Genomic DNA, 24,320 nt, shown 5'->3' on the forward strand with positions numbered 1-24,320 from the left:
GTCGGTGATGCCAAACAACCATCTCCTCCTCTTCTCCTCCCCTTCTCCTCCTGCCTTCAATCTTCCCCAGCATCAGGGTCTTTTCAAATGAGTCAGTTCTTCACATCAGGTGGCCAAAGTATTGAAGTTTCAGCTTCAGCATCATCCTTCCAATGAACACCCAGGACTGATCTCCTTTAGGATGGACTGGTTGGATTTTCTTGCAGTCCAAGGGACTCTCAAGAGTCTTCTCCAACACCACACTTCAAAAGCATCAATTCTTCGGCGCTCAGCTTTCTTTATAGTCCAACTCTCACATTCATACATGACTACTGGAAAAACCATAGCTTTGACTAGATGGACTTTTGTTGCCAAAGTAATGTCTCTGCTTTTTTTTTTTTTTTTTTTTTCATTTATTTGTATTAATTGAAGGCTAATTACTTTACAATATTGCAGTGGTTTTTGCCATACATTGATATGAATCTGCCATGGATTTACATATGTTCCCCATCCTGAACCTCCCTCCCACCTCCCTCCCCATCCCATCCCTCTGGGTCATCCTAGTGCACCAGCCCTGAGCACTTGTCTCATGCATCCAACCTGGACTGGCGATCTGTTTCACACTTGATAATATACATATTTTGATGCTATTCTCTCAGATCATCCCACCCTCGCCTTCTCCCACAGAGTCCAAGAGTCTGTTCTATACATCTATGTCTCTTTTTCTGTCTTGCCTATAGGGTTATCATTACCATCTTTCTAAATTCCATATATATGCGTTAGTATACTGTATTGATGTTTTTCTTTCTGGCTTACTTCACTCTGTATAACAGGCTCCAGTTTTATCCACCTCATTAGAACTGATTCAAACTGATTATAAACAGTGCTGTGCTGTTTATAATAGCCAGGACATGGAAGCAGCCTAGATGCCCATCAGCAGATGAATGGATAAGGAAGCTGTGGTACATATACACCATGGAATATTACTCAGCCATTAAAAAGAATGCATTTGAATTAGTTCTAATGAGATGGATGAAACTGGAGCCCATTATACAGAGTGAAGTAAGCCAGAAAGATAAAGAACATTACAGCATACTAACACATATATATATGGAATTTAGAAAGATGGTAATGATAACCCTATATGCAAAACAGAAAAAGAGACACAGAAGTACAGAACAGACTTTTGAACTCTGTGGGAGAAGGTGAGGGTGGGATGTTTCAAAAGAACAGCATGTATATTATCTATGGTGAAACAGATCACTAGCCCAGGTGAGATGCATGAGACGAGTGCTCGGGCCTGGTGCACTGGGAGGACCCAGAGGAGTCAGGTGGAGAGGGAGGTGGGAGGGGGGATCGGGATGGGGAATACGTGTAACTCTGTGGCTGATTCGTGTCAATGTATGACAAAACCCACTGAAATGTTGTGAAGTAATTGGCCTCCAACTAATAAAATAAAATTAAAAAAAAAACAGAAAAAAAAAAAAAAAAACAGTGCTGCGATGAACATTGGGGTGCATGTGTCTCTTTCAGTTCTGGTTTCCTCAGTGTGCATGCCCAGGAGTGGGATTACTGGTTCATATGGCAGTTCTATTTCCAGTTTTTTAAGGAATCTCCACACTGTTCTCCATAGTGGCTGTACTAGTTTGCATTCCCACCAACAGTGTAAGAGGGTTCCCTTTTCTCCACACCCTCTCTAGCATTTATTGCTTATAGACTTTTGGATAGCTGTCATTCTGACCGGCGTGAGACGGTACCTCATTGTGGTTTTGAGTTGCATTTCTCTGATAATGAGTGATGTTGCGCATCTTTTCATGTGTTTGTTAGCCATCTGTATGTCTTCTTTGGAGAAATGTCTATGTCTCTGCTTTTTAATATGCTGTCTAGGTTGGTCATAACTTTTCTTCCAAGGAACAAGCATCTTTTAGTTTCATGGCTGCAGTCACCATTGGCAGTGATTTTGGAGCCCAGAAAAATAGTCTGTCACTGTTTCCACAGTTTCCCCATCCATGACCAGATGCCATGATCTTAGTTTTCTGAATGCTGAGTTTTAAGCCAACATGTTCACTCTCCTCTTTCACTTTCATCAAGAGGCTCTTGAATTCTTCTTCGCTTTCTGTCATAAGGGTGGTGTCATCTGCATATCTGAGGTTATTGATATTTCTCCCAGCAATCTTGATTCCAGCTTGTCCTTCTTCCAGCCCAGCGTTTTTCATGATGTACTCTGAATATAAGTTAAATAAGCAGGGTGACAATATACAGCCTTGACGTACTCCTTTCCCAATTTGGAACCAGTCTGTTGTTCCATGTCCAGTTCTAACTGTTGCTTCCTCATCTGCATGCAGATTTCTCAAGAGTCTCAAGAGTCACTTTAGAGAAGATGAAATTTGATGGGTGGGTGATAAGGAATAGTCACTTGACAGTCCTAGATAATTTTGTTAGACTAGTAGAATTACAGTGATTCTTCTTTCTGTTGTTGTTCAGCATTTTTCTGAAATAGAGAATAACCGCTGAAGCAAAGTCCTAGAGGAGACTGAAAGGAAAGAATTGAGGGCACGTATGAATAGATCCACCTCAGAAAAAGCAGACACCTCATTTTCAGGAAGTGCATGAAAGGTGGCAAGAATTGGTGGGGCTATGGATCAGTTGGTATACAGGCTGTACGGGTGGGAGGGCTGGGAGGTGAGATATGATTTACCTAACACTTGTGGTTTCTCAGTAAGGAGGATGAGACAGGACTGGGGAGAGTGGTCAAGGTTTGGAATGGTCGATAAGGTAAAGTGGAAGGACGTTCACCAGGACAAGAGAGGAAAGGTGCCCCTGTGAAGTTCTTATTATCTAGTCCTAGAAGCAGCATACTAGGTGTAAGACAGGCTGGGAGGATAGTCTTACTTTCTGGCCAAAAAGAGAACAGATTTTGGGGGATTGCCATCAGTCTCTGCAGCTCTACGACCACCTTAGATTTTGTCTGTAACCTACATCAGTTTTCCACCCCCTCACACATCTGTACTCTACTTTACACTCACCTATACTCTATTTTTAAAAGTTTCTTCTTTTATGAAGACATTATAGACTTATCAAAGCTGAAAGGAACCTTAGGAATACCAATTCCCCCATTCTGTGGACGAGAAAATGGTGAGTCACAGAGATAAATGACTTTCTCGTGAAGCAATAGTTTATAAATGGTAAAATAAGACTAACCCAGGTGCCACACAAACCCTGTGTAACCATGATTATATAAAGAAAGGGTTACTATGTCTGCAATCATCACAAATAGTTGTCACAACATTAAGGCAAGACTCACTGCTGTCAAAATTAAACATTGTATCCACTAAACAAAAATTACTCCTGTTTAAGGTGTAGCATAATACAAATATACTGCAATTGATTTTAAATGAGATGCCTATAAGAACTGAGGAATTTGAAATGATGTATATTTGTAATATCAGAATTTTCTCCAAATCCTAAAAATTGCACTATCCTCAAGAACTGAAAAGCGCCATCCAGGCTATGCCATGCTTTTGGAAGGGTTACAGTGCCCTCTGCAGTTTCAGCAGAAATAAATACAATCACAACCGTGATTTAAAAGAACAAAACAAACAAAATCAGGAATTTGAACACCAACATAGAAGTGTACGCAATTAACATGCCTCAGAAATTCACTTTACGTTTAAAGTTTGAATTAAAATATTTATGTAAAGATCACTTTTTAAACAAAGTGCACTGCAGCATGTATAAAGTGAAGTGAAGTGAAGTCGCTCAGTCATGTCTGACTCTTTGCGACACCATGGACTGTAGCCCACCAGGCCCCTCCATCCATGGAATTTTCCAGGCAAGAGTACTGGAGTGGGTTGCCATTTCCTTCTCCCGAGGATCTTCCTGACCCAGGGATCGAACCCAGGTCTCCCGCATTGCAGGCAGACAAAGGCAGATGCAGGCAGACGCTTTACCGTCTGAGCCACCAGGGAAGCCCTATAGCAGGTATCTACTTGTGTAAAAAGATACACAATATAGAAAAAGATACATATATGTGTCTAACTGTAGGTTAATTTGAGGATAATACTCTAAAATATGGCTCAGTTGCCACCAGAGACACAAACTGGCACCCTAGGGAACATATGTGGGAAGACTATTTCCACTGTGGCTCTTCTGGTACTGTTACTGAGTCTGAGCTCATTCTGCTCACCAAAAGGCAGGCCAAGGTGTTGAGGCAAGGAATATGGCTTTTCATAGAAACCTGGCTGACAGAGATGATAGCAGACTAATGTCTCAAAATAACCATTTTATTGGGGTCTGGATGTCAGGTTCTTTTACAGATCAGAGATGAGGGGAGGTAAGAGAAAAATAAAGGTCATTAGTCTTGCAAATGTGTCCTAGAATGGCAAGCCTCAGAGTTCAGTTCAGTTTCTCAGTCATACCATCTCTTTCTGACCCCATAGAATGCAGCATGCCAGGCCTCCAGTCCATTGCCAACTCCCAGAGTTTACTCAAACTCATGTCCATTGAGTCAGTGATACCATCCAACCATCTCATCCTCTGTCATCCCCTTCTCCCGCCTTCAATCTTTTCCAGCATCAGGGTCTTTTCTAATGAGTCAGCTCTTCATATCAGGTGGCCAAAGTACTGAAGTTTCAGCTTCAGCATCAGTCCTTCCAATGAATAGTCAGGACTGATTTCCTTTAGGATGGACTGGTTGGATCTCCTTGCTGTCCAAGAGACTCTCAAGAATCTTCTCCAACACTACAGTTCAAAAGCATCAATACTTCAGCACTCAGTTTTCTTTATAATCCAATTCTCACATCTATACATGACTACTGGAAAAACCATAGCTTTGACTAGACAGACTTTTGTTGGTAGAGCAATCTCTCTGCTTTTTCATATGCTGTCTAGGTTGGTCATAACCTTTCTTCCAAGGAGCAAGAGTCTTTTAATTTCATGGCTGCAATCACCATCTGCAGGGATTTTGGAGCCCAAAAAAATAAAGTCTGTCACTGTTTCCATTGTTTCCCCATCTATTTGCCATAAAGTGATGGGACCAGATGCCATGATCTTAGTTTTCTGAATGCTGAGTTTTAAGCCAACTTTTTCACTCTCCTCTTTCACTTTCATCAAGAGGCTCTTTGGTTCTTCCTCACTTTCTGCCATAAGGGTGGTATCATCTGCATATCTGAGGTTATTGATATTTCTCCTGGCAATCTTGATTCCAGCTTGTGCTTCATCCAGCCCAGCATTTCTCATGATGTACCCTGAATATAAGTTAAATAAGCAGGGTGACAATATACAGCCTTGACATGCTCCTTTCCTGATTTGGAACCAGTCTGTTGTTCCATATCCAGTTCTAACTGTTGCTTCCAGACCTGCACACAGATTTCTCAGCAGGCAGGTCAGGTGATCTGGTATTCTCATCTCTAGAAGAATTTTCCACAGTTTTTTGTGATCCACAGTCTAAGGCTTTGGCATAGTCAATCAAGCAGAAGTAGATGTTTTTCTGAAACTCTCTCACTTTTCGATGATTCAACAGATGTTTGCAATTTGATCTCTGGTTCCTCTGCCTTTCCTAAATGCAGCTTGAACATCTGGAATTTCACAGTTCTCGTACTGCTGAAGGCTGGCTTGAAGTATTTTGATCATTACTTGGCTCACATATGAGATGAGTGCATTTGTGTAGTAGTTTGAGCATTCTTTGGCACTGCCTTACTTTGAATGAAAACTGACCTTTTCCAGTCCTCTGGCCACGGCTGAGTTTTCCAAATTTGCTGGCATATTGAGTGCAGCACTTTCACAGCATCATCTCTTAGGATTTGAAATAGCTCAACTGGAACTCCATCACCTCCACTAGCTTTGTTCAGAGTGGTGCTTCCTAAGGCCCACTTGACTTCACATTCCAGGATGTCTGGTTCTAGGTGAGTGATCACATCATCGTGGTTATCTGGGTCATGAAGATCTTTTTTACATAGCTCTTCTGTGTATTCTTGCCACCTCTTCCTAATATCTTCTGCTTCTGTTAGGTCCATACCATTTCTGTCCTTTATTGTGCCCATCTTTGCATAAAATATTCCCTTGATATCTCTAATTTTCTTGAAGAGATCTCTAGCCTTCCCCATTCTATTATTTTCCTCTATTTGTTTGCACTGATCACTGAGGAAGGCTTTCTTATCTCTCCTTGCTATTCTTTAGAAATCTACATTCAAATGGGTATATCTTTCCTTTTCTCCTTTGCTTTTTGCTTTTCTTCTTTCCACAGCTATTTGTAAGGTCTCCTCAGACAACCAATTTGCCTTTTTGCATTTCTTTTCCACGGGGACGATCTTGATCCCTGCCTCCTGTACAATGTCATGAAACTTCATCCATAGTCCTTCAGGCACTCTGTCAGATATAATCCCTTGAATCTATTTCTCACTTCCACAGTATAATCATAAGGAATTTTATTTAGGTCATACCTGAATGGTCTAGTGTTTTTCCCTACTTTCTTCAATTTAAGTCTGAATTTGGCAATAAGGAGTTCATGATCTGAGCCACAGTCAGCTCCTGGTCTTGTTTTTGCTGACTGTATAGAGCTTCTCCATCTTTGGCTGCAAAGAATATAATCAACCTGATTTCAGTGTTGACCATCTGATAATGTCCATGTGTAGAGTCTTCTCTTGTGTTGTTGGAAGAGGGTGTTTGCTATGACCAGTTCTCTTGGCAAAACTGTTAGCCTTTACTCTGCTTCATTCTGTACTCCAAGGCCAAATCTGCCTGTTACTCCAGGTATCTCTTGGCTTCCTACTTTTGCATTCCAGTCCCCTATAATGAAAAGGACATCTTTTTTGGGTGTTAGTTCTAGAAGGTCTTGTAGGTTTTCAGAGAATCATTCAACTTCACCTTTTTCGGTATTATTGGTCGGGGCATAGACTTGGATTACTGTGATATTGAATGGTTGGCCTTGGAAACAGAGATCATTCTGTCGTTTTTGAGATTGCATCCAAGTACTGCATTTCAGACTCTTGTTGACTATGAAGGATACTCCATTTCTTCTAAGGGATTCTTGCCCACAGTAGTAGATGTAACGGTCATCTGAGCTAAATTGGGGACGTGTTAATTTCTTCCTTTCTGCCACCTACAGGTGAACGTGGTTCTGAACAACCGCACTTTAGCTTAACAGTCAGGCAAAGGAGGATTCTCTGAGGTAGGCCATTAAGTACGTAAGTATAACAAAGGCAGTGAAAAGCAAGCCAAAGAAACAGTTTCATATGTAAAATTATTACTAGATAGCCAGTGGAAATTCACTGTATGAAGCAGGGAGTTCAAACTCAGTCCTCTGAGACAATCTAGAGGTGGAATGGGGTAGGGTAGGGGGTGGGAGAGCAGTTCAAGAGGGGGTGGGAGAGCAGTTCAAGAGGGCTAGGACATGTGTATACCTATGGCTGATTCATGTTGATATATGGCAGAAACCAACAATATTGTAAAACAATTATTCTCCAATTAAAAAACTAGTTTCAACATGCAGTCAGAATTGGCTTTTCCCTGCAACAGTACTATTAAAATTTTTTCATCACATGCATGTATTAATCTTTCATGTAACAAAACAGTTACATGACAAGAGTTAATCAATAAAAATTTTGATTACCCTTAAGTATGCATCCAAATTTTAAGCCTCTCTCTCCAGAAGCTCCTTAATTTCAGACAAGTTCTTTAATCTTTTAAAAACAAAAGAGTTGCATATGCCAAGTCCCATATCAACAGAGATTTAACTTAATTATCGTTTTAGCTCACCCAGAAATGGAGTTGTAAGCTAGTCAATCAGGAATTGCCTAATTGGCACCAGTTAAGCAATCTGACTGATAGGCCCCGGTCATCCCCTAAAGAAAAGTAACTTTTCAATTACCAACCCAGTTTTTTGACCTGTATAAGTTCCTTTTCCCCTTCTGCCTATGAAAGTCTTCCATTTTATACTGGTCTTTGGAGCTCCTGTCTATCTGGTAGACTGGATACTGCCTGATTCAAATCAATTTTGCTCAAATAAAGCCTTACAATTTTTATTATGCCTCTGTTTATCTTTAACAAATCCCTTTGCCCTCCCTAAGCACTTAGTTTAAATTAAAACATAGCTTCTTTATCTCTGTATTATCTCACAAAATCCAGCATCTTCACAGTTTAGCTGTGAGAAAAGTAGTCTATACTAGCTCACAATTGGTTAACCAAAACAATATTGATTAGCCTAAGAAAGAGTAGACTATTTTATTTATAGTTTATCTACAAATTTCTTAAATTTGAGAGAAACCAATAAATATTCACTAAGATTACAATTATGGAATATTAAACATTAAAGGTAGATTTATTTTCTTAGTCCTCCCCTCCAAAGGAAATAGTGTACCTTTCCAGAAATTATGTCAAAATTATTGAGTAATTGAATAGGCAATTTTTTAATTGAATGTTTACTAAACTCCAAGTATCTTTCCAGGTGCAGGGTATAAAGAGTAAATAAAAACAAAGTTGCTAACCTCACAGAGTTGACACTTTGGTGTGAGGAAACAGATACATAGTCATACAAGAATATATACTAATTATATCTGAAAGTTATGAGAAACATTTTAAAAGAAACAGAATAGACGAGAAAGTTGTTATTTAATACAGAGTTCTGAAAAAGCAAGCGCTATTTCTGAAAAACAATTATCTAGACTTCTATTTCTGCCTCCCTGACGCTGGAAAAAATTGAAGAAAAGAGAAGAAGGGGATGACAGAGGACGAGATGGTTGGATGGCATCACTGACTCAATGGACAAGAGTTTGAGAAAGCTCCGGGGAAATAGTGAAGGACAGGGAAGCCTGGTGTGCTGCAGTCCATGGGGTCGCGGAGTCCGACACGACTGAGCGACTGAACAACACATTTCTGCTAATAAACGTTTCACCTAACTACCAGTCTTCAGTAACTCTTTTCCCAAGTCAGCCTATTAGGAACTCTAAGCCAATGGGGAAAAGGGAGTGTAAGCAAGCGGAAAATGAACAACCTAAAACCCAAGTTTTCAAAGGAGCACCAGATTGTTCTTTCTGGGCTGAGCAGTAGCTTTCAACTCTTGTCATCTGAGGTACTTCGTTTGTTTCAATTCTTTTTTTTAACCCAACTGTTAATGTAGTTCTGTAACGTCCCTAATTCCCTTTTATTAATAAAGAAAATTTTTTCCAGATTTCAAACACTTTAAGGGTGGAGCGAAAGAAGGCGTTTCTATAAGGCTTTCAGCACTTAAACGGCATTTAGCAAATATTAGTTATTTCCGCTATTACCTGGTGAATCTCTCGCCAGGCGCTTCCTGGACCGGGTCTTTGCGGCCCGAAACCTTCCAACGCCTGATTCTTGGACGCGCCTCCGGCCTGGCGTCCCCCGCGCCGCGACACAGGTGGAACGGGCCGTGACGTCACGAGACCGCGACTCAATCAGACGCGGCGTTTGGGAAATTTTAAATTTAAAGGCGGGGTGGCCCGTACGCTCTGAAGCTCCAGCCGCGGAGGTTTCTGACGTATTCCCTGGGATCCAACCAGGCAGGATGGCGGAGGAAGGAGCTGTAGCTGTCTGCGTGCGGGTTCGGCCGCTCAATAACAGGTAGGTAGGCCAGACCGAGCCCAGGTCCCCACTGCGGACTCCGGCGCCGGCATGAACCGAAGGAATGAGTCCTGGCTCCTCTTCCTTAGCTGCCTAGAAGCTCGGCCCGCTTTGTGCCTCGGTTTCCTATCTGTAATGGGACGGGGCAGGATCGAGGATCTAGAGGATCCTTTTCAACTGTGGAATTCTCTTATATCTGTAACCCAGGCTCACCGACGTTAAAGACCCTACTCCCTGCGCTGCACTACAGTTGCCCATCTGCGGTCCCCACCGCTCCCCTAGGAAAGTCGAAATCGGAAAGATCCTACTGCACTAATCACAGTGCAGTTAAATTTTACGTCTAACTGACTCTCGCTTCCGCTTTACTGTATACTCCTTAAAAGCGAAAACGAATCAGTTTTGTTGCATTGTATCCGGTAGACACTTATTACTTCAGTCAATAACTGAATTCCGCATTCAGAATGTTGAATGAACGATATTCATCAATATTGATTTGTTTTTTAGTACAGTGTACTGTATTAAAACAGACACTACCATCGTTGTCCAGTGGATCTCACAACACAAAATAGATAAAAGATATAGAATATTAGGTGGTGATACTGGAGTAATAAATGCTTTAGAGAAAAAGCAGGAAGGGGAAGCAAGGAAAGTCTGTTTGCTATGCCAGTCTTGGGTCCTCGCCCCCGAATGCTAGCACAGTTTTGTCTCTGAGAAACATTTGTTAAATCTTACTGGGTGCTTAGTAAATGAGAATATCAAGATGAGGAATTTCCTATTTTTAATAAGCTTATTGATGCATTAGAAGACAGCTACTTGAAGAAACCATTATAATATTTCATGACAGATGTTAACGATAGACAGTTAAAGAATGTTTGCTAGCAAAGTCATTAGTCCTTTAGTGAGATGACTGTGGGGGAAGAACAGGGCAGTGTCCGGGAACACCTGAATCATGAATGAAAGAACAGTTAAGGTACTTAGTGGAAACCTCAGTCAGGGTATTCCAGGCAGGGAAAGGTTGAATCTGATTTTGGGAGTGAACTTCAGGTAGTTGATTCGTCTGGGAGTTAAGGTGTATACAGAATTTAGAGGAAGATGAGATTGAAGAGAGAAATTATAGTGATAGAGGTGTCATGTACCAAATTAAAGGTTTCAGATGGTTTTTAAATGTTTTAAGAGAGAGAGAGACATATCAACTGCCACTACTGGATAGGAAGGTGGAAGTGAAGAGTTTCACAAAGTGCATGAAAGTGCAGGAGGTCACTGAAGCCCCATTTAAAAGTGTTGCTCCCTCAAAGGTAGATTTTCCACATTTATCTTATTTATGGTGTAAGTCATTACAATCTTTTAAAATATTTATCAGATGATGAAGTCTTTGTACTATCTCACATAACACAGCTTTTATGACCAATTATTCTAAAATGCAATGTTTTTATTCTTTTAGAGAAGAAGCATCTGAAAAAGATCCTCAAGTGTACTGGAAAACTGACAATAATACAGTTTATCAAGTTGATGGGAGTAAATCCTTCAATTTTGGTAAGTTCATAATAGCATCAAAAGTTAACCTGGTATCCTTTTTCTATTATGGGTATAAAAGCCTTATGAATAACACTGGATTTGTCACTAAAGATCAAACCAAGCTTTCAATAAACTGTTTCAATGGAAACTTTGAAAAATTGTTCATCCATCATTTATAAGCTAACAAATTGATGCTTAAATACAGTAGTTGTAAAAAAGAAAAAGGAATTGAAAAATTAAACACATACACTATTACTGTATTCACAGTAACTTATGACTGAAACTAACATTCTTCCTCTTACTCATGAGAGTACTTGTGGCCTAAAATTCTGTAAGCCCAAAATATGTTGCTTAGTGTCAAGTCATCTTTAAGATCTTCCAATTTGTTTTCATTGTTTTGGTTTTTTGTTTGTTTCTCAGCTATTTTCAAAACTTTTTAAAGAATAAATAGTGAAGCTATTGCTTCTTTGTCTGCTAGAATATAGCAGGGACCTCCCTCTGCTGTTGTAGAGCGTACATAATGGAAAGAAAGGCTTTAAACAAGTAGTTTCACTTATGCTGACATAAGCTTTTGCGGAGATCTAACTAAACTGCTGAAACTCCAGTACTTTGGCCACCTCATGCAAAGAGTTGACTCATTGGAAAAGACCCTGATGCTGGAAGGGATTGGGGGCAGGAGGAGAAGGGGACAACAGAGGAGGAGATGGCTGGATGGCATCACCGACTCGATGGACATGAGTTTGAGTAAACTCTGGGAGTTGGTGATGGACAGGGAGGCCTGGTGTGCTGCGATTCATGGAGTGACAAAGAGTTGGACACGACTGAGCGACTGAACTGAACTAAACTTGGTGTTTGGAATGGTACCATTTACACCAGGACGTGCAGGATGAGTGAGAGCTAGCTAGAACAGAGGGACTTCCAGGCTCTGATGATTAACTAGACTGATTTGTACATTGATTGAGCATGTATATAGTGCTGACAGCTATATAGCAGTGCCACAGTGCCAGGCACCGTTCTAAGCACTTCATATATATTCCCTCATTTAACCCTCCTAACGAGCTTGTATATTTGGTGCCTTCCTGTTTTAATGAGGAACTGAAGCAAAGTGGCCTGGAGTCACATAGCCCGCAAATAAGAGAGAAAGGCTCCAGATCTGTATTCTAGCCACACCACCATGATGCCACTTAGACTCCTTAGAGCGACAGTGACATCCTCTGAACAACCTCAGCAGTAAGCGTGGTTAAGTTGTCAAATTAGTGTGAAACTAGAAAGCCACAAAGATGTGTGGAAGAGAAAATGAGTTCTGGTAAAGGAATGTTTGATGGTATTAGCATAATTTTTTTTTTTCAAACTTTTTGTTTTGTGTTGGGGTACAGCCACGTATCTGAACCACATAACGTTAAGGTTTGAATCACCTGCCATTTCTTCTTGCTCTGAGATAATGACCCTTAAGCAGCCTTCAGATGGCACTTAGGTTGTCCACATTGTTCTGCCAGTAGGGCAGATGTGTGGTCGCCGTGCAAGGAGTATAATCACTGAACTGTTAATTGCAGGTCAATAATTTTCCCTCCTGATTTACAAATCCATTTCTTGCGAGCTCTTTAAGGTGAGGCCACCACTAAAAGAGTGATCTATTTTTAATGTGCTAACAAAAGCAGAGAACCACATCCTGGACTTGTGAATTCATCAGTGTAAATCCTACCCTAAACACCAGCCTTCAGCAGCCAACTCATTGATCATTCCCCATAACACTTCAGCTTCGGTCAGTTCTTTTCCTCCAGATATCTGCATTTCTTGGTTTAGTTTGAGCTAGACTTTCTTACCAGGTTTGTTAGAAACATTTGTATTTTTTCTGTGTGAGGACCAACACATTTTACCTAAAGAGAGTATTTTCATAGGACCAATGAGTTGAAGAAAATATTGTACCTTAAATATTCTATCATCCCATATCCTGACAATTTTATTTCTTTGGGCAACTACTAATTCAGAGTGAAAATACAGTCAATTTGTTTGGTTTAATATGTTTTGTTTTTTAGATCGTGTCTTTCATAGTAATGAAACTACTAAAAATGTATATGAAGAAATTGCGGTACCAATCATAGATTCTGCCATCCAAGGCTACAATGGTGCGTATTCATTGCAGAAACATTGCAGTCTTTGGTGTCTGTTCATCAGGTATCGATCATTTTCTACACTGTAAATTCATTTGTAATCTCTGCATGTGTGTGTTTTGTTTTTGCAGGTACTATATTTGCCTACGGGCAGACTGCTTCAGGAAAAACATACACCATGATGGGTTCACAAGAGTATTTGGGAGTAATACCCAGGGCAATTCATGACATTTTCCAGAAAATTAAGAAGGTAAACAACTTAGCTACGTTTCTAGTACATGCAGGTGAAAATAGTGATATAGGATAGCAACGTTACTGTTCTCTTGTAATGATGAAAGGAAGTATATTTACAGCTATCTCTTAATTATCCAAGGGGAAAGAAGGAAGGCATAGCATAGATTCATTTTTTTTCCCCATAAACTTACTTAAGAAACTTAAAGTTCTTTCCCTTGAATCATGAAGCAGTATTCCCACCAAACAGTGGGCATTAAGGAGCAGGAAAACCTTATCACAGTTGCATCCTTATTGCCTTTGTTTAGCTACCAGTGATTATTAAGGAGCAGTAAAAAGTAGACTAGATAAAAGACAAGGAGAGCAGAAGGCCAGAATAGGCAACCTAATTAGTTAAGAGTTGATTTTAAATTACTTTTTCATCATTATTTTAATGATTTTTAATTTCTTCAGTATATACAGGTTGAGTTTTATTTTGAGGTTACAGAGTTGGATGGGGTACTTTCCTGTTACAATTCTATGATACTATTGGTTATTTCTGAAACTGTTTTTATGTTTTTTGTTGTTGTTTATTATTGTCAGTATAGAAACACAGTGAGAATTTTTTTTTTGGTTTTTTGTTTGTTTTACAAAGATAATTTCTTGAAAGACAAATACCACATGACTTCACCTGTATGTAGAATCTAAAAAAAAATGAAGAGAAACAAACTCATAGATAACAGAGAACAAACAGGTGATTGTCAGAGGGAACAGAAGTTGGAGGAATGAGAAATAGGGTAAGGGAGATTAAAGGGTATAAACTTTACATTAGAAAATCAGTGGGTCACAGAGATGAAATGTGCAGAGTGGGGAGCATAGTCAATACTACTGTAACATCTTTGCATGGTGACACATGGCAGTGAGACTTCTGTAATCGTTTGGAAATGTATGGAAATAGTGGCCCACCGTGTTGTGTACCAGGAACTAACATAGTGGAGTGGGTCAGCCCCACACCAGCTAAAAAATAAGCTAAAGTTTTATAAAGGTGTTTTCTCAAAGAATATTTTCATATTTAATATTAGCACATGAGCATTCTTTATTAGGTTTTCATAACTGGATGATCTCTGACCTCGTCACGTATCTTTTTCTTCTAGTTTCCTGATAGGGAATTTCTCTTACGTGTGTCTTACATGGAGATATACAATGAAACCATTACAGACTTACTTTGTGACACTCAAAAAATGAAGCCTTTAATAATTCGGGAAGACTTCAATGTGAGTAACAGAATTAACAGGGTGGCTCAAAAGTTAGATATACTGATTGGGATTATTTTTTCTTGAACATTTGCCTTTACTTTCTGTATACTTTAAAGTATCTCCTGTTACTATGGTTTGTTTTTTATTTTCTTTCTTAGACACTTAAAGAGATTATGTCTTAAGTAATATGTATAGTTTTTAAATATTGACAGTTATAGTATTTTAGTGTAAGTGCTTAAAAAGAGCAAAGTGGAACTATCAGGTTAGAATTTGGTATACTTTGGTATAGGAAATGCATTGTAAATATCAGAAGCATACTTATTATTTTCATACAGAATAAAAATCCCCATTTTCCTCGTAACATCTACAAATGAACTCTATGATAGTTTGTACTTTCTTTTTGAAATGCGAACTTTTAAGTGACTTATATTTCCCTATTTTACCGTAATTAAACTTGTTTCAGAGGAATGTGTATGTGTCTGACCTCACAGAAGAAGTTGTTTATACATCAGAAATGGCTTTGAAGTGGATCACTAAGGGAGAAAGTAAGACTTTGTACTATATTTCTTCAAAACACTTATAGAAATGATTTAATTGAATGTATTTGGCTTTAAATTACACTTTTCACTTTTCATCTAAAATACAAGTTAGTGTTTTTCTTTGGATTTTAATACACACAGCTGAAATGTGACTCTCTTACAGAGAACAGGCATTATGGAATTACAAAAATGAATCAGCGAAGTAGTCGTTCTCATACCATTTTTAGGATGGTAGGTAATTCTCTCCATATTTTGTCTTTCCAATTAAGAATACACTAATTTTTCTATAAGTTGCCTTTTTTTTCTAGATTTTGGAAAGTCGAGAGAAAGGTGAACCTTCTAATTTTGAAGGATCTGTCAAAGTGTCCCATTTGGTGAGTATTGAGGAACCATGATAATGTACTATATGAGCCAAAGTAAAATTTAATGTAGCTGCTGAAGCTTTGGTTTCATAAGAACTATTGACTCTTTGGCAAAAGCATCTATAAATTGGTAGTTGAGTCTCATCAGTAACATGAAATTACTAGCAGAAATGCAGGAAGAGGTCAGAGGATCTTACTTCCTGTGATCTTACGCTGCCACTTCCTAAGCTTTAGATGTAAGAACTGTAGGAGTGGGGCTTTCCCTAACCAGTAATGGAGAAAGGGCTAATTCTATGCACACTTAAGAGTTAATGTGATCTTGGGATTCGACGGGGTTTTGTTTTTTGGCCTCCACCAGTGCAACTGAGATTTGTGAGATGAATGAAAACCTGGGTGAGATAGTTAAAAAAAAAATAAATCACATTACTCTAGTTTATGTTCAGTACCTGTCTGTTGGTAAGTGAATATAAGCATTATGCAAGCATTCTTTCTTGCTGAACTGCTTCATTTTTCTTCTTTTTTTTTTTTTTTTGTGCTTTCTATTCCTTACCGTTATTGTTTTGTTCTCTGTCTTCAAGGCCTAAATTCTTTAGTTTGATGTGGGATATGATTTAAGATTACTGCATTTGATTTGAAAACTTCAGGGGAAAAAATAATAAATCTATAACATGTTTACTTTCAGATTTTGAAAATTCAGTTAAATATCTAATTCCAGTTCACCTTAGTTATTTTACCATATCAGTATAGCATTTATTTTAACAGACAGGTCTTTTAAGAACAACAACAACAAATCTAACTTCTGTTTTGTTGTCCAAAGCCGCCCTGTGATATATCACTACAATTTTAACTTTTAATATGATTTAGCTTTACTAGTCTTGACATACTCAGTGATCCGTTTGGTGTCTTTTCTCATATTTTTTGATGATGTATTATCTAGGGACCATAGATACTATCTAACCCAACACTCCAGATTTGCCAATTACTCTTAAGTATCTTATTGGAAAGAAGACTTCCCCAAAGAGTCATTTTCTGGCTCTTTAAAGATGGTTTTTTGGTTATGTGTTTTTGAGTGTCTCCTGGCCTTCTGGAATAATAACATCCAAGTGCTCTCAGCCCAGGTCCTTTATTTTCGGGGTTTCTTTCCTCCTACCCTCCTAATGAAAGCACAAGAGTGTTCTGTAGCCTTTCTGCCCTTGTTTGCCCTCAGGCATTGTTACCCTTTCTGTGTTGATGATGGTCAAGTATTTATTGTTTCTGAAGTCTCTGAGTTCTAAGTCATGTCTTTCCATAAAGATTGTCCCACTGTTAGTTATCTCAGGCTTCAGTGGGTCTAAAGCCAAGTTAATTTATTCCTATCATAGTGAATATTCCTTTTACCAGTAGTACTTATATCTGAATTCATGCTGCTTTCCTTACCACTTTGCCCCTTTATTATGCCTCTACCTAGATCATTTGTAGTAGATGCTGTATAACAGTGATTAGATTTATTTAAGTATTTTAGTGATAACAGTACATATCTGAAACAGAACGGTAAAACAAGAGTACGTGATTATCTGCCCACTCCCCAAAGAAAGAAGTAATTTAAATCTCCCGCCTTCTTTTAAAACATTAAGAATACTTACTGGGCTCTCAAATTAAAAAAAAAGAAAGAAGACATCCCTCACTACTTGCTGTCTTCACTACCACCTCCCTAGCCCAAGCCACCATCATCTCTCACTTAGATTCCTGCACTAGCCTCCTGATTGGGCTCCCACTGCCACCTGTTGCCCCCCTACAGCTCATTTTCCATCTAGGGGGCCACAGGCGATCCTTCAGAAAGTTAAATCAAGGCATTAAAGTCCCTTCTCGGCTTCCCATTGTATTTGGGAAATCCAGAGTCCTTATCCTTATTTACAGAGCCCTGAGTAATCTGACCCCTATTTCCTTCTCTTAACACTGTATTGTCCCATCTCCGCTTCACCAACTCTGCCTTGCTGCCTGTTCTATTTTATAAACACACCAAGCTCATTTCTGTTTTGTGACTGGACATACTGGCTGCTCTTTTAATCTGGACTGTGTTTCCCTTGGTCTTGCATGGCTGCCTCCCTCTATCATTCCACATCTTAGCTTAATGGGAAGCCTTCCCCTACCAAATCAGAGAACCTCCTCTGTCCCTTCTTCCCTCTTCCAGGACTATTTAAATTATCTTTGTTACACTTACCATATTCTGTTTCTCATTTCTTTGTCTTTTTCTGTCTCCTCATCAATTTCCTCCTCTCGTACACTCCATAGACAATATAAGCTCTGTGAGGGCAGGGACCTTGCCAAATCCCTAGCACCTAACATACTACCTGAAGCATGACAGTCACTTTTTTCAGCAGTATCTGTGAAATGAAAGGAGTTCTGCTTTTAAAGTTGCTGCAGTATAGTCAAAAACACATAACTAGCTCTACACAATAAGTGTTGTAAGAATAAGTCATACCTATAATGACCTCTGGGTGCACAGTTTAAAAGAGCAGCTCATTCAAGGAAAGGGAGGAGGAAGGATAAAATCAGCAAAGCTACATTGAGCAGGTAACATTTGCCTTGGGTCCTGAATAAAGAACTTTAGAAGTAACAGAAAATGGCATAGAGTAGCACTTGGAAGTGTAGAAGTATGTGAGGTATTCAGGGTGTAGTGAGTAGTTCCACTTGAGTTAGGCGTAAGTAATGAATAGATACAAGGCTGAAGCAACATAAGTGTCAGATTGCAAAGAATCACATTCACCATGTGAATCACATTCACCATGATAAGGTTTTGAACTTTGTGTACAAAATAGAAAACCTATTCTGGCAGCATTATGGAGGATATGTTACATTACAAAGAAGGAACAAATGTTACGATTGGTTTGACAGGGGAAGGCCTAAGCTGTGGGGTGAGAGGTTACAGATGGAGTGTTCAAGTAAACTGTGTTTAAAATGTTCTTTCAGTAGGTTGGATTTTATCTCAAGTTATACTTTCTAAAGGTTCATTTCCATCCATCTTACAGAATTTGGTCGATCTTGCAGGCAGTGAAAGGGCTGCTCAAACAGGTGCTGAAGGTAAGGAAAACGCATGAAATACGACGTGGACTTGAGTGTCTTCTGATTCTTTCGCAGAATAAAAGTGCTGCCATGCATTTTAGAAACTGATGAAGTAATGGTAATAATAATACTGTGATAAAAGTTCTCAGTGTAAAAAGTAGCTTCTGTATCTGACCAGTTATCTCATTTGGGATACTAAATGTGTGTTAGTCACTGAGTCGTGCCCAACTTTTTGCAACCCCATGGACTGTGGGACCCCATGTGACCCACCAGACTCCTCTGTCCATGGGATTCTCCAGGCAGGAATACTGGAGTGGGTTGCCAATTCCTTCTCCAGGGAATCTTCCCTGGGCCAGGGATCAAACCCAGGTCTTCCACATTGAAGGCAAATTCTTTACCGACTGAGCTACCAGGGAAGTCCTTGGGCTACTATACCATCAGTTTTTTAAAAAGTCAAAACTATACAGTTTGTAGGACTGTATAGCTGAAGAGCTTATGAGAGTACCATGAAAACCATTTAAATTTTCATAATCAGTAAGAAAATTCAGAAAGGTCATGGGGCACACAGTTAATATTCAGACATTAATAATTCTTAAAGACAACCAGCTACAATATTTAGTGTACAAAAAGATGCAATATACAATAATAGTTTAGAAGATGTAATACCTCAGAAGAAACTCAACAAAAATTGCACAGGACCAAAAAAGAAAACTTCAAAACAGACCTGAAGGACATAACCAAATATTAATACATAAACAAATGGAAACACATACTTGGATGGAAAGGTGCAAATTAAAGATGTCAAGCCGCTCTCTGTGTTAATTTCCTGCAGCCTGACATAAAGTTACCCAGCTGAGCATGGCCGGTATCCACCAAATCAAACCTGTGAAAAGGAAATACATACTGTTGTTTCAAGTTGGCTTACCAAATAACAGTATTATAGCGGTAGCTAAATAATGCATCTATGAAATAACAGCTATTCAGAATTATTTGATGCATTATTTTTTGTGTACATAGTAGATTGGAATCCTACATACCCCTCAACAGGATTCTGGGTAAGTAATTTCTGATACCTCCATACAGTGGAATTCTATGTTATAAAAAAGAATGAAAAAGACCAGTATTTACTAATCTGATACGTATATACTGCCGAGTGAAAAGAAGCAAAGTGCAAAACAGTATATATAGTATACTACTATTTGTCTGAAAATTAAAGGGAGAAATGAGTGTATATGAACTTGTATTTCTAAAAATCTCCAGAAGAATAAATAATAAACTTGGTTTCCTGATAGAGGGGACAGGAAGCCTGTCCTGATTGGGGCGTAAAACTGGAAGAGAGCTTTTTCAGAGTACTTGTTCTTTTTTTAATATTAGAGTCATGTATGTGTATTTAGTTTTAAAATTAAAGATTTTCGGGTTGTGAGTCCATATAGGAACTAATTTGGTTTCAAGTCTGTAGTTGTCTGTATTTGAAGTTTTAAAAAAACTAGATTCAAATGGAGTAATTAGAGGGGATCTTTTAGGAAACGGACTTTTCCTCCCTCTTGTTCTTTCTTTATTCATCTTTTTTGTTGTGCTGTTTCTCTCAGGTGATAACCTTTCTGATTCACCTAATAGGTAGGAGGGTAGGGAGAGAGCACCTCCATCAGTGATATTAAAGGTAGACTCAGATTTAGTCCAGAACAGAGACTTCAACATCTGTCCCTTTAATTTTTACTTTCTCTCATAATTTGCTGATAAATAAATTCATCATCCAATACAGGGCTCAATATTAGTTTTTATATTTGTGTAATAAATGCAGGTTTGCGACTCAAGGAAGGCTGTAATATAAATCGAAGTTTGTTTATTTTGGGACAAGTGATCAAGAAACTTAGTGATGGACAAGTTGGGTAAGTGTATCCCACTGTACATTTATCTGTTAATACTTATGTTTAAATTAGGTCGAAAATTTTAATAGTTTGGTGTGTGCTTGCTCAGTCATGTCCGACTCTTTGCAACCCCATGACCTGTAACCTGCCAGGCTCCTGTGTCCATGGAATTTTTCAGGCAAGAACACTGGAGTGGTTTGCCATTTCCTACTCCAAGGAATCTTCCTGACCCAGGCATTGAACCCACATCTCTTGAGTCTTCTGCGTTGGAAAAGGCAGATTCTTTACCACTGTGCCATGTGGGAATCCCTTAGTGACACTCAAAATATATGTACCTATTTCTTTCATATATTCAAAAGCTCTCATGACTCTGAGCATTTGTGGCCTCTTATACATATGATCCTACAGGAGATCAGTCCTGGGTGTTCACTGGAAGGACTGATACTGAAGCTGAAACTCCAATAATTTGGCCACCTCATGCGAAGAGCTGACTCACTGGAAAAGACCGTGATGCTGGGAGGGATTGGGGGCAGGAGGAGAAGGGGACGACAGAGGATGAGATGGCTGGATGGCATCACTAACTCAATGGACGTAAGTTTGGATAAACTCCAGGAGTTGGTGATGGACAGGGAGGCCTGGCGTGCTGCGGTTCATGGGGTCGCAAAGAGTCAGACACGACTGAGTGACTGACCTGAACTGAACTGAACCGATACATATGATGGTGTCCTACTAAATTTACCTTCTATATTTTAAATATTTTTTTAGTTAATAGTTTCGATCTGCCCCATGTAACCTGTAAAGAATTAATTTTATAACTGTAGCTATTTTAAGGTTCTCCATTAAAAACCAACCAATTTTGTTATATAAAAGCTTTCTCTTTTTCTTCCCAAACTCATTTCTCATTAAGTGGTTTCATAAATTATCGAGATAGCAAATTAACACGAATTCTCCAGAATTCCTTGGGAGGAAATGCAAAAACACGTATTATCTGCACAATTACCCCAGTGTCTTTTGATGAAACACTTAGTACTCTCCAGGTGAGTGTGATTTTTATCTCAACTTAATATGAGGGGATATCATCTTTAAGAAGGAAAAGTTTCCTACTAAAAATAGATATAGGTCTTTTAATTGACATACCATACCTGATAAAATAAGATTGATGTGTTTTTCCAAAATCACAAAATGCATTATCCCACCTCCACAATTTCTGTCACATTCAACACTATTTTACTGAAATTGACTTGATTTTTTATTTTTACAAACTCACTTATGAAAGGAAACTTTATATCAGTTCCATAAATGAAAAATTAATATCACTTACAACAAATAGAAGGTGATTGAAAAAGCATGTGTATGTGTTTATAACAACAAAAAAACTTCCAAAACTCCTGCTAGCTAATTGTTGCCTGTCTTTGCACTGAGTCTAGGTCCTGCATTTTATGTTTAAAGAAAAAAAGGTGGAGGGTTGGGGTGGAGGAACTGAAGTTGTTGATAGAATAGCTGTCTCAATGAAGGATTCAGTGTCATATATAATAGACACCTTCATGTACCCACTTAAAATTACTTCTGATACACGCTAAGAAATATTGGTTTAAATAGCTACTGAGTACTAGATCTAGGTACTGTCAGAGAAAAAAGGTAGAAAATAGAGTCACGGGCTTCACAGAATTTATAGTCTTACAGGGAAGACAAGACCTGTCTTCCAATGTGATTGCCTTGGATAACACTTAAGTGGCTAGTAAGTAGGATAGAGCTCAAAGCAAGGAGAAGGGCTTTTGATGGGAGCCTTACTGGCCTTGTTATGGGGACATAGAATGCTCTCTGTACTCAAAAGTATTAAACTATCTGGGAAGAGTACTGATTTTTTTTCTTTCTTTTTTTTTTTTTTACAAAACTTAATTACAAGAAAACCAAGTATTATTAGTTTTTGTGTGTGTTGAGTGCATAACACTCTTGCATTTTTTCCCAGTTTGCCAGCACTGCCAAATATATGAAGAATACTCCTTATGTTAATGAGGTATCAAGTGATGAAGCTCTCCTGAAAAGATATAGGAAAGAAATAATGGATCTTAAAAAGCAATTAGAGGAGGTATGTATGAACCATGTATTTCAGTAAAGAGAAGAAACAGATTTAGAATTGAGATCTGCCTAAATGCCCAGAGATTCTGAAGCCATCAATAACTGAGCTCTGCAACCTAGATTTAAAACAATTTTCAACCAAGAAGAAATCAACTCATAAAAAAATTTAGTTTAATTTACTATAAACTAAAAGACTTGGTTTCCTGAAATTATTTTAGGTTTTATTTTTCATTTTCAAAGGGTAAGATTTGGTGTTTTCAAATGGGCCAAGTTGAGAGAGTTTTTTAAAAAATTATCACAAATGCATAGGAAAAATTAGGTTGAAAAAGAGAGAGGCCATGTATAGTTACCTGAAACTACTTTCCAGAGTTTCACATTATCTTGAATTTTTCTTCCAACCCCAGGATAGGAATTCAAAAAAATAGGATAATCACTTAAAATTGTAATGTAATTTGTTTAACTATTATGGCCCTCGATTTTGTGTAAATCTTGCATTCTGGTGATATTTTTAGGAATGATCTAAAACAACAAATGGTAATCTTATGAAAACATCTCTTCTTTTGCTGTAGGTATTCAAGTTTCTGCTTTTATAACCTCTCTGCCTTCTATTTATATATTTTAAGCAGTTAATAGATTTGCCTTAGCTGCATTGTAATAATTTTACACACAGCATATAGAATAATGACATGAGAAGAAATGGATATTTTATTTTTAGTTTGAGAAATTACTGACTATGATAACTGTACTAGAGTTCTGCACATAGATTATATTTTATTTATTTCAATATAATTAAAATTCTCTTAGTTCACATGCAAATTTCTGTTCTTTTAAGCTACTTTCAAGGTTTTAAAATATAGCTACATTTATTATTAACATAATCCATTATTACATTCTATAGGTTTCTTTAGAGACTCGAGCTCAGGCAATGGAAAAAGACCAACTAGCCCAGCTCTTGGAAGAAAAAGATCTACTTCAAAAAGTCCAAATTGAGAAAATTCAAAACCTAACAAGGATGCTGGTGACATCTTCTTCCCTATCATCGCAGCAAGAATTAAAGGTAAAATTTAAAAGATAACAGCTTAAACTTGGTATACAGAAAATAGAACTGGACATTCCTAAATATTGATTACATAATTATTCATTTATAATCTTTTGATACATTATATTCAAGAAACCAAGAACCTGTTGTGTATTTGAAGTTGTTAAAATTACAGATGTAGAAGTATTAATTCAAGGATTCAAGCTTGCTACTTTAGTTTTCTTCTAGGAGTTTTATGGTTTCAGGTGTTAACATTCAAGTCTTTAATCAGTTTCAATTGATTTTTATATATGAAAAAATCATATATTATATGCATATGTGTAGTAGTCCAGTGTAAGTGTATCTTACTTACATGTAAGTAAGATAAAATCCAGTTTCATTCTTTTACATACGGCTGTCCAATTTTCCCAACATCACTTACTAAGCAGACTGCCCTTTCCCTATTTTATCTTCCTGGTTCCTTTGTTGTAAATTAATTGATCATATATGTGAGGGTTTATTTCTGGGCTTCTATTCCATTGTTTTTATGTGTCTGTTTTTGTGGCACTATCATATGTATTGTTTTGATTGCTATAGCGTTGTAATATAGTTTGAAATCAGGAAACATGATGCCTCCAGCTTTGCTCTTCTTTCTCAAGATTGTTTTGGCTATTTGGAGTCTTTTGTGGTTTACAGTCTACAGTATAACCAAGGAATCTGTTTTCGATATGTTTCTTAAGAAATTCTAATACAATTAATTAG

The 24,320-nt window shown here is 38.2% G+C and overlaps 1 protein-coding gene across 4 annotated transcripts in view; it reads left to right on the top strand.

Moving 5' to 3' along the window:
* Nucleotides 1-9,427: 9,427 nt before the first annotated feature.
* Nucleotides 9,428-24,320, top strand: part of CENPE (centromere protein E) — a 74,187-nt gene continuing 59,294 nt past the window's right edge. For all 4 annotated transcript variants that reach the window (XM_065907363.1, XM_065907361.1, XM_065907360.1 and 1 more), the window contains exons 1-13: nucleotides 9,428-9,558; nucleotides 11,000-11,091; nucleotides 13,110-13,199; nucleotides 13,316-13,434; nucleotides 14,549-14,668; nucleotides 15,114-15,195; nucleotides 15,353-15,420; nucleotides 15,498-15,563; nucleotides 18,560-18,611; nucleotides 20,395-20,482; nucleotides 21,369-21,498; nucleotides 22,431-22,550; nucleotides 23,439-23,597. In XM_065907363.1, the coding sequence (XP_065763435.1) occupies nucleotides 9,503-9,558; nucleotides 11,000-11,091; nucleotides 13,110-13,199; nucleotides 13,316-13,434; nucleotides 14,549-14,668; nucleotides 15,114-15,195; nucleotides 15,353-15,420; nucleotides 15,498-15,563; nucleotides 18,560-18,611; nucleotides 20,395-20,482; nucleotides 21,369-21,498; nucleotides 22,431-22,550; nucleotides 23,439-23,597 (1,242 nt within the window). In that variant the 5' untranslated portion in view covers nucleotides 9,428-9,502. The remainder of the gene's footprint in view (nucleotides 9,559-10,999; nucleotides 11,092-13,109; nucleotides 13,200-13,315; nucleotides 13,435-14,548; nucleotides 14,669-15,113; nucleotides 15,196-15,352; nucleotides 15,421-15,497; nucleotides 15,564-18,559; nucleotides 18,612-20,394; nucleotides 20,483-21,368; nucleotides 21,499-22,430; nucleotides 22,551-23,438; nucleotides 23,598-24,320) is intronic.

The sequence above is a fragment of the Muntiacus reevesi genome, chromosome 16 (genome assembly GCF_963930625.1).
Source record: "Muntiacus reevesi chromosome 16, mMunRee1.1, whole genome shotgun sequence".
NCBI classification, from domain to species: domain Eukaryota; kingdom Metazoa; phylum Chordata; class Mammalia; order Artiodactyla; family Cervidae; genus Muntiacus; species Muntiacus reevesi.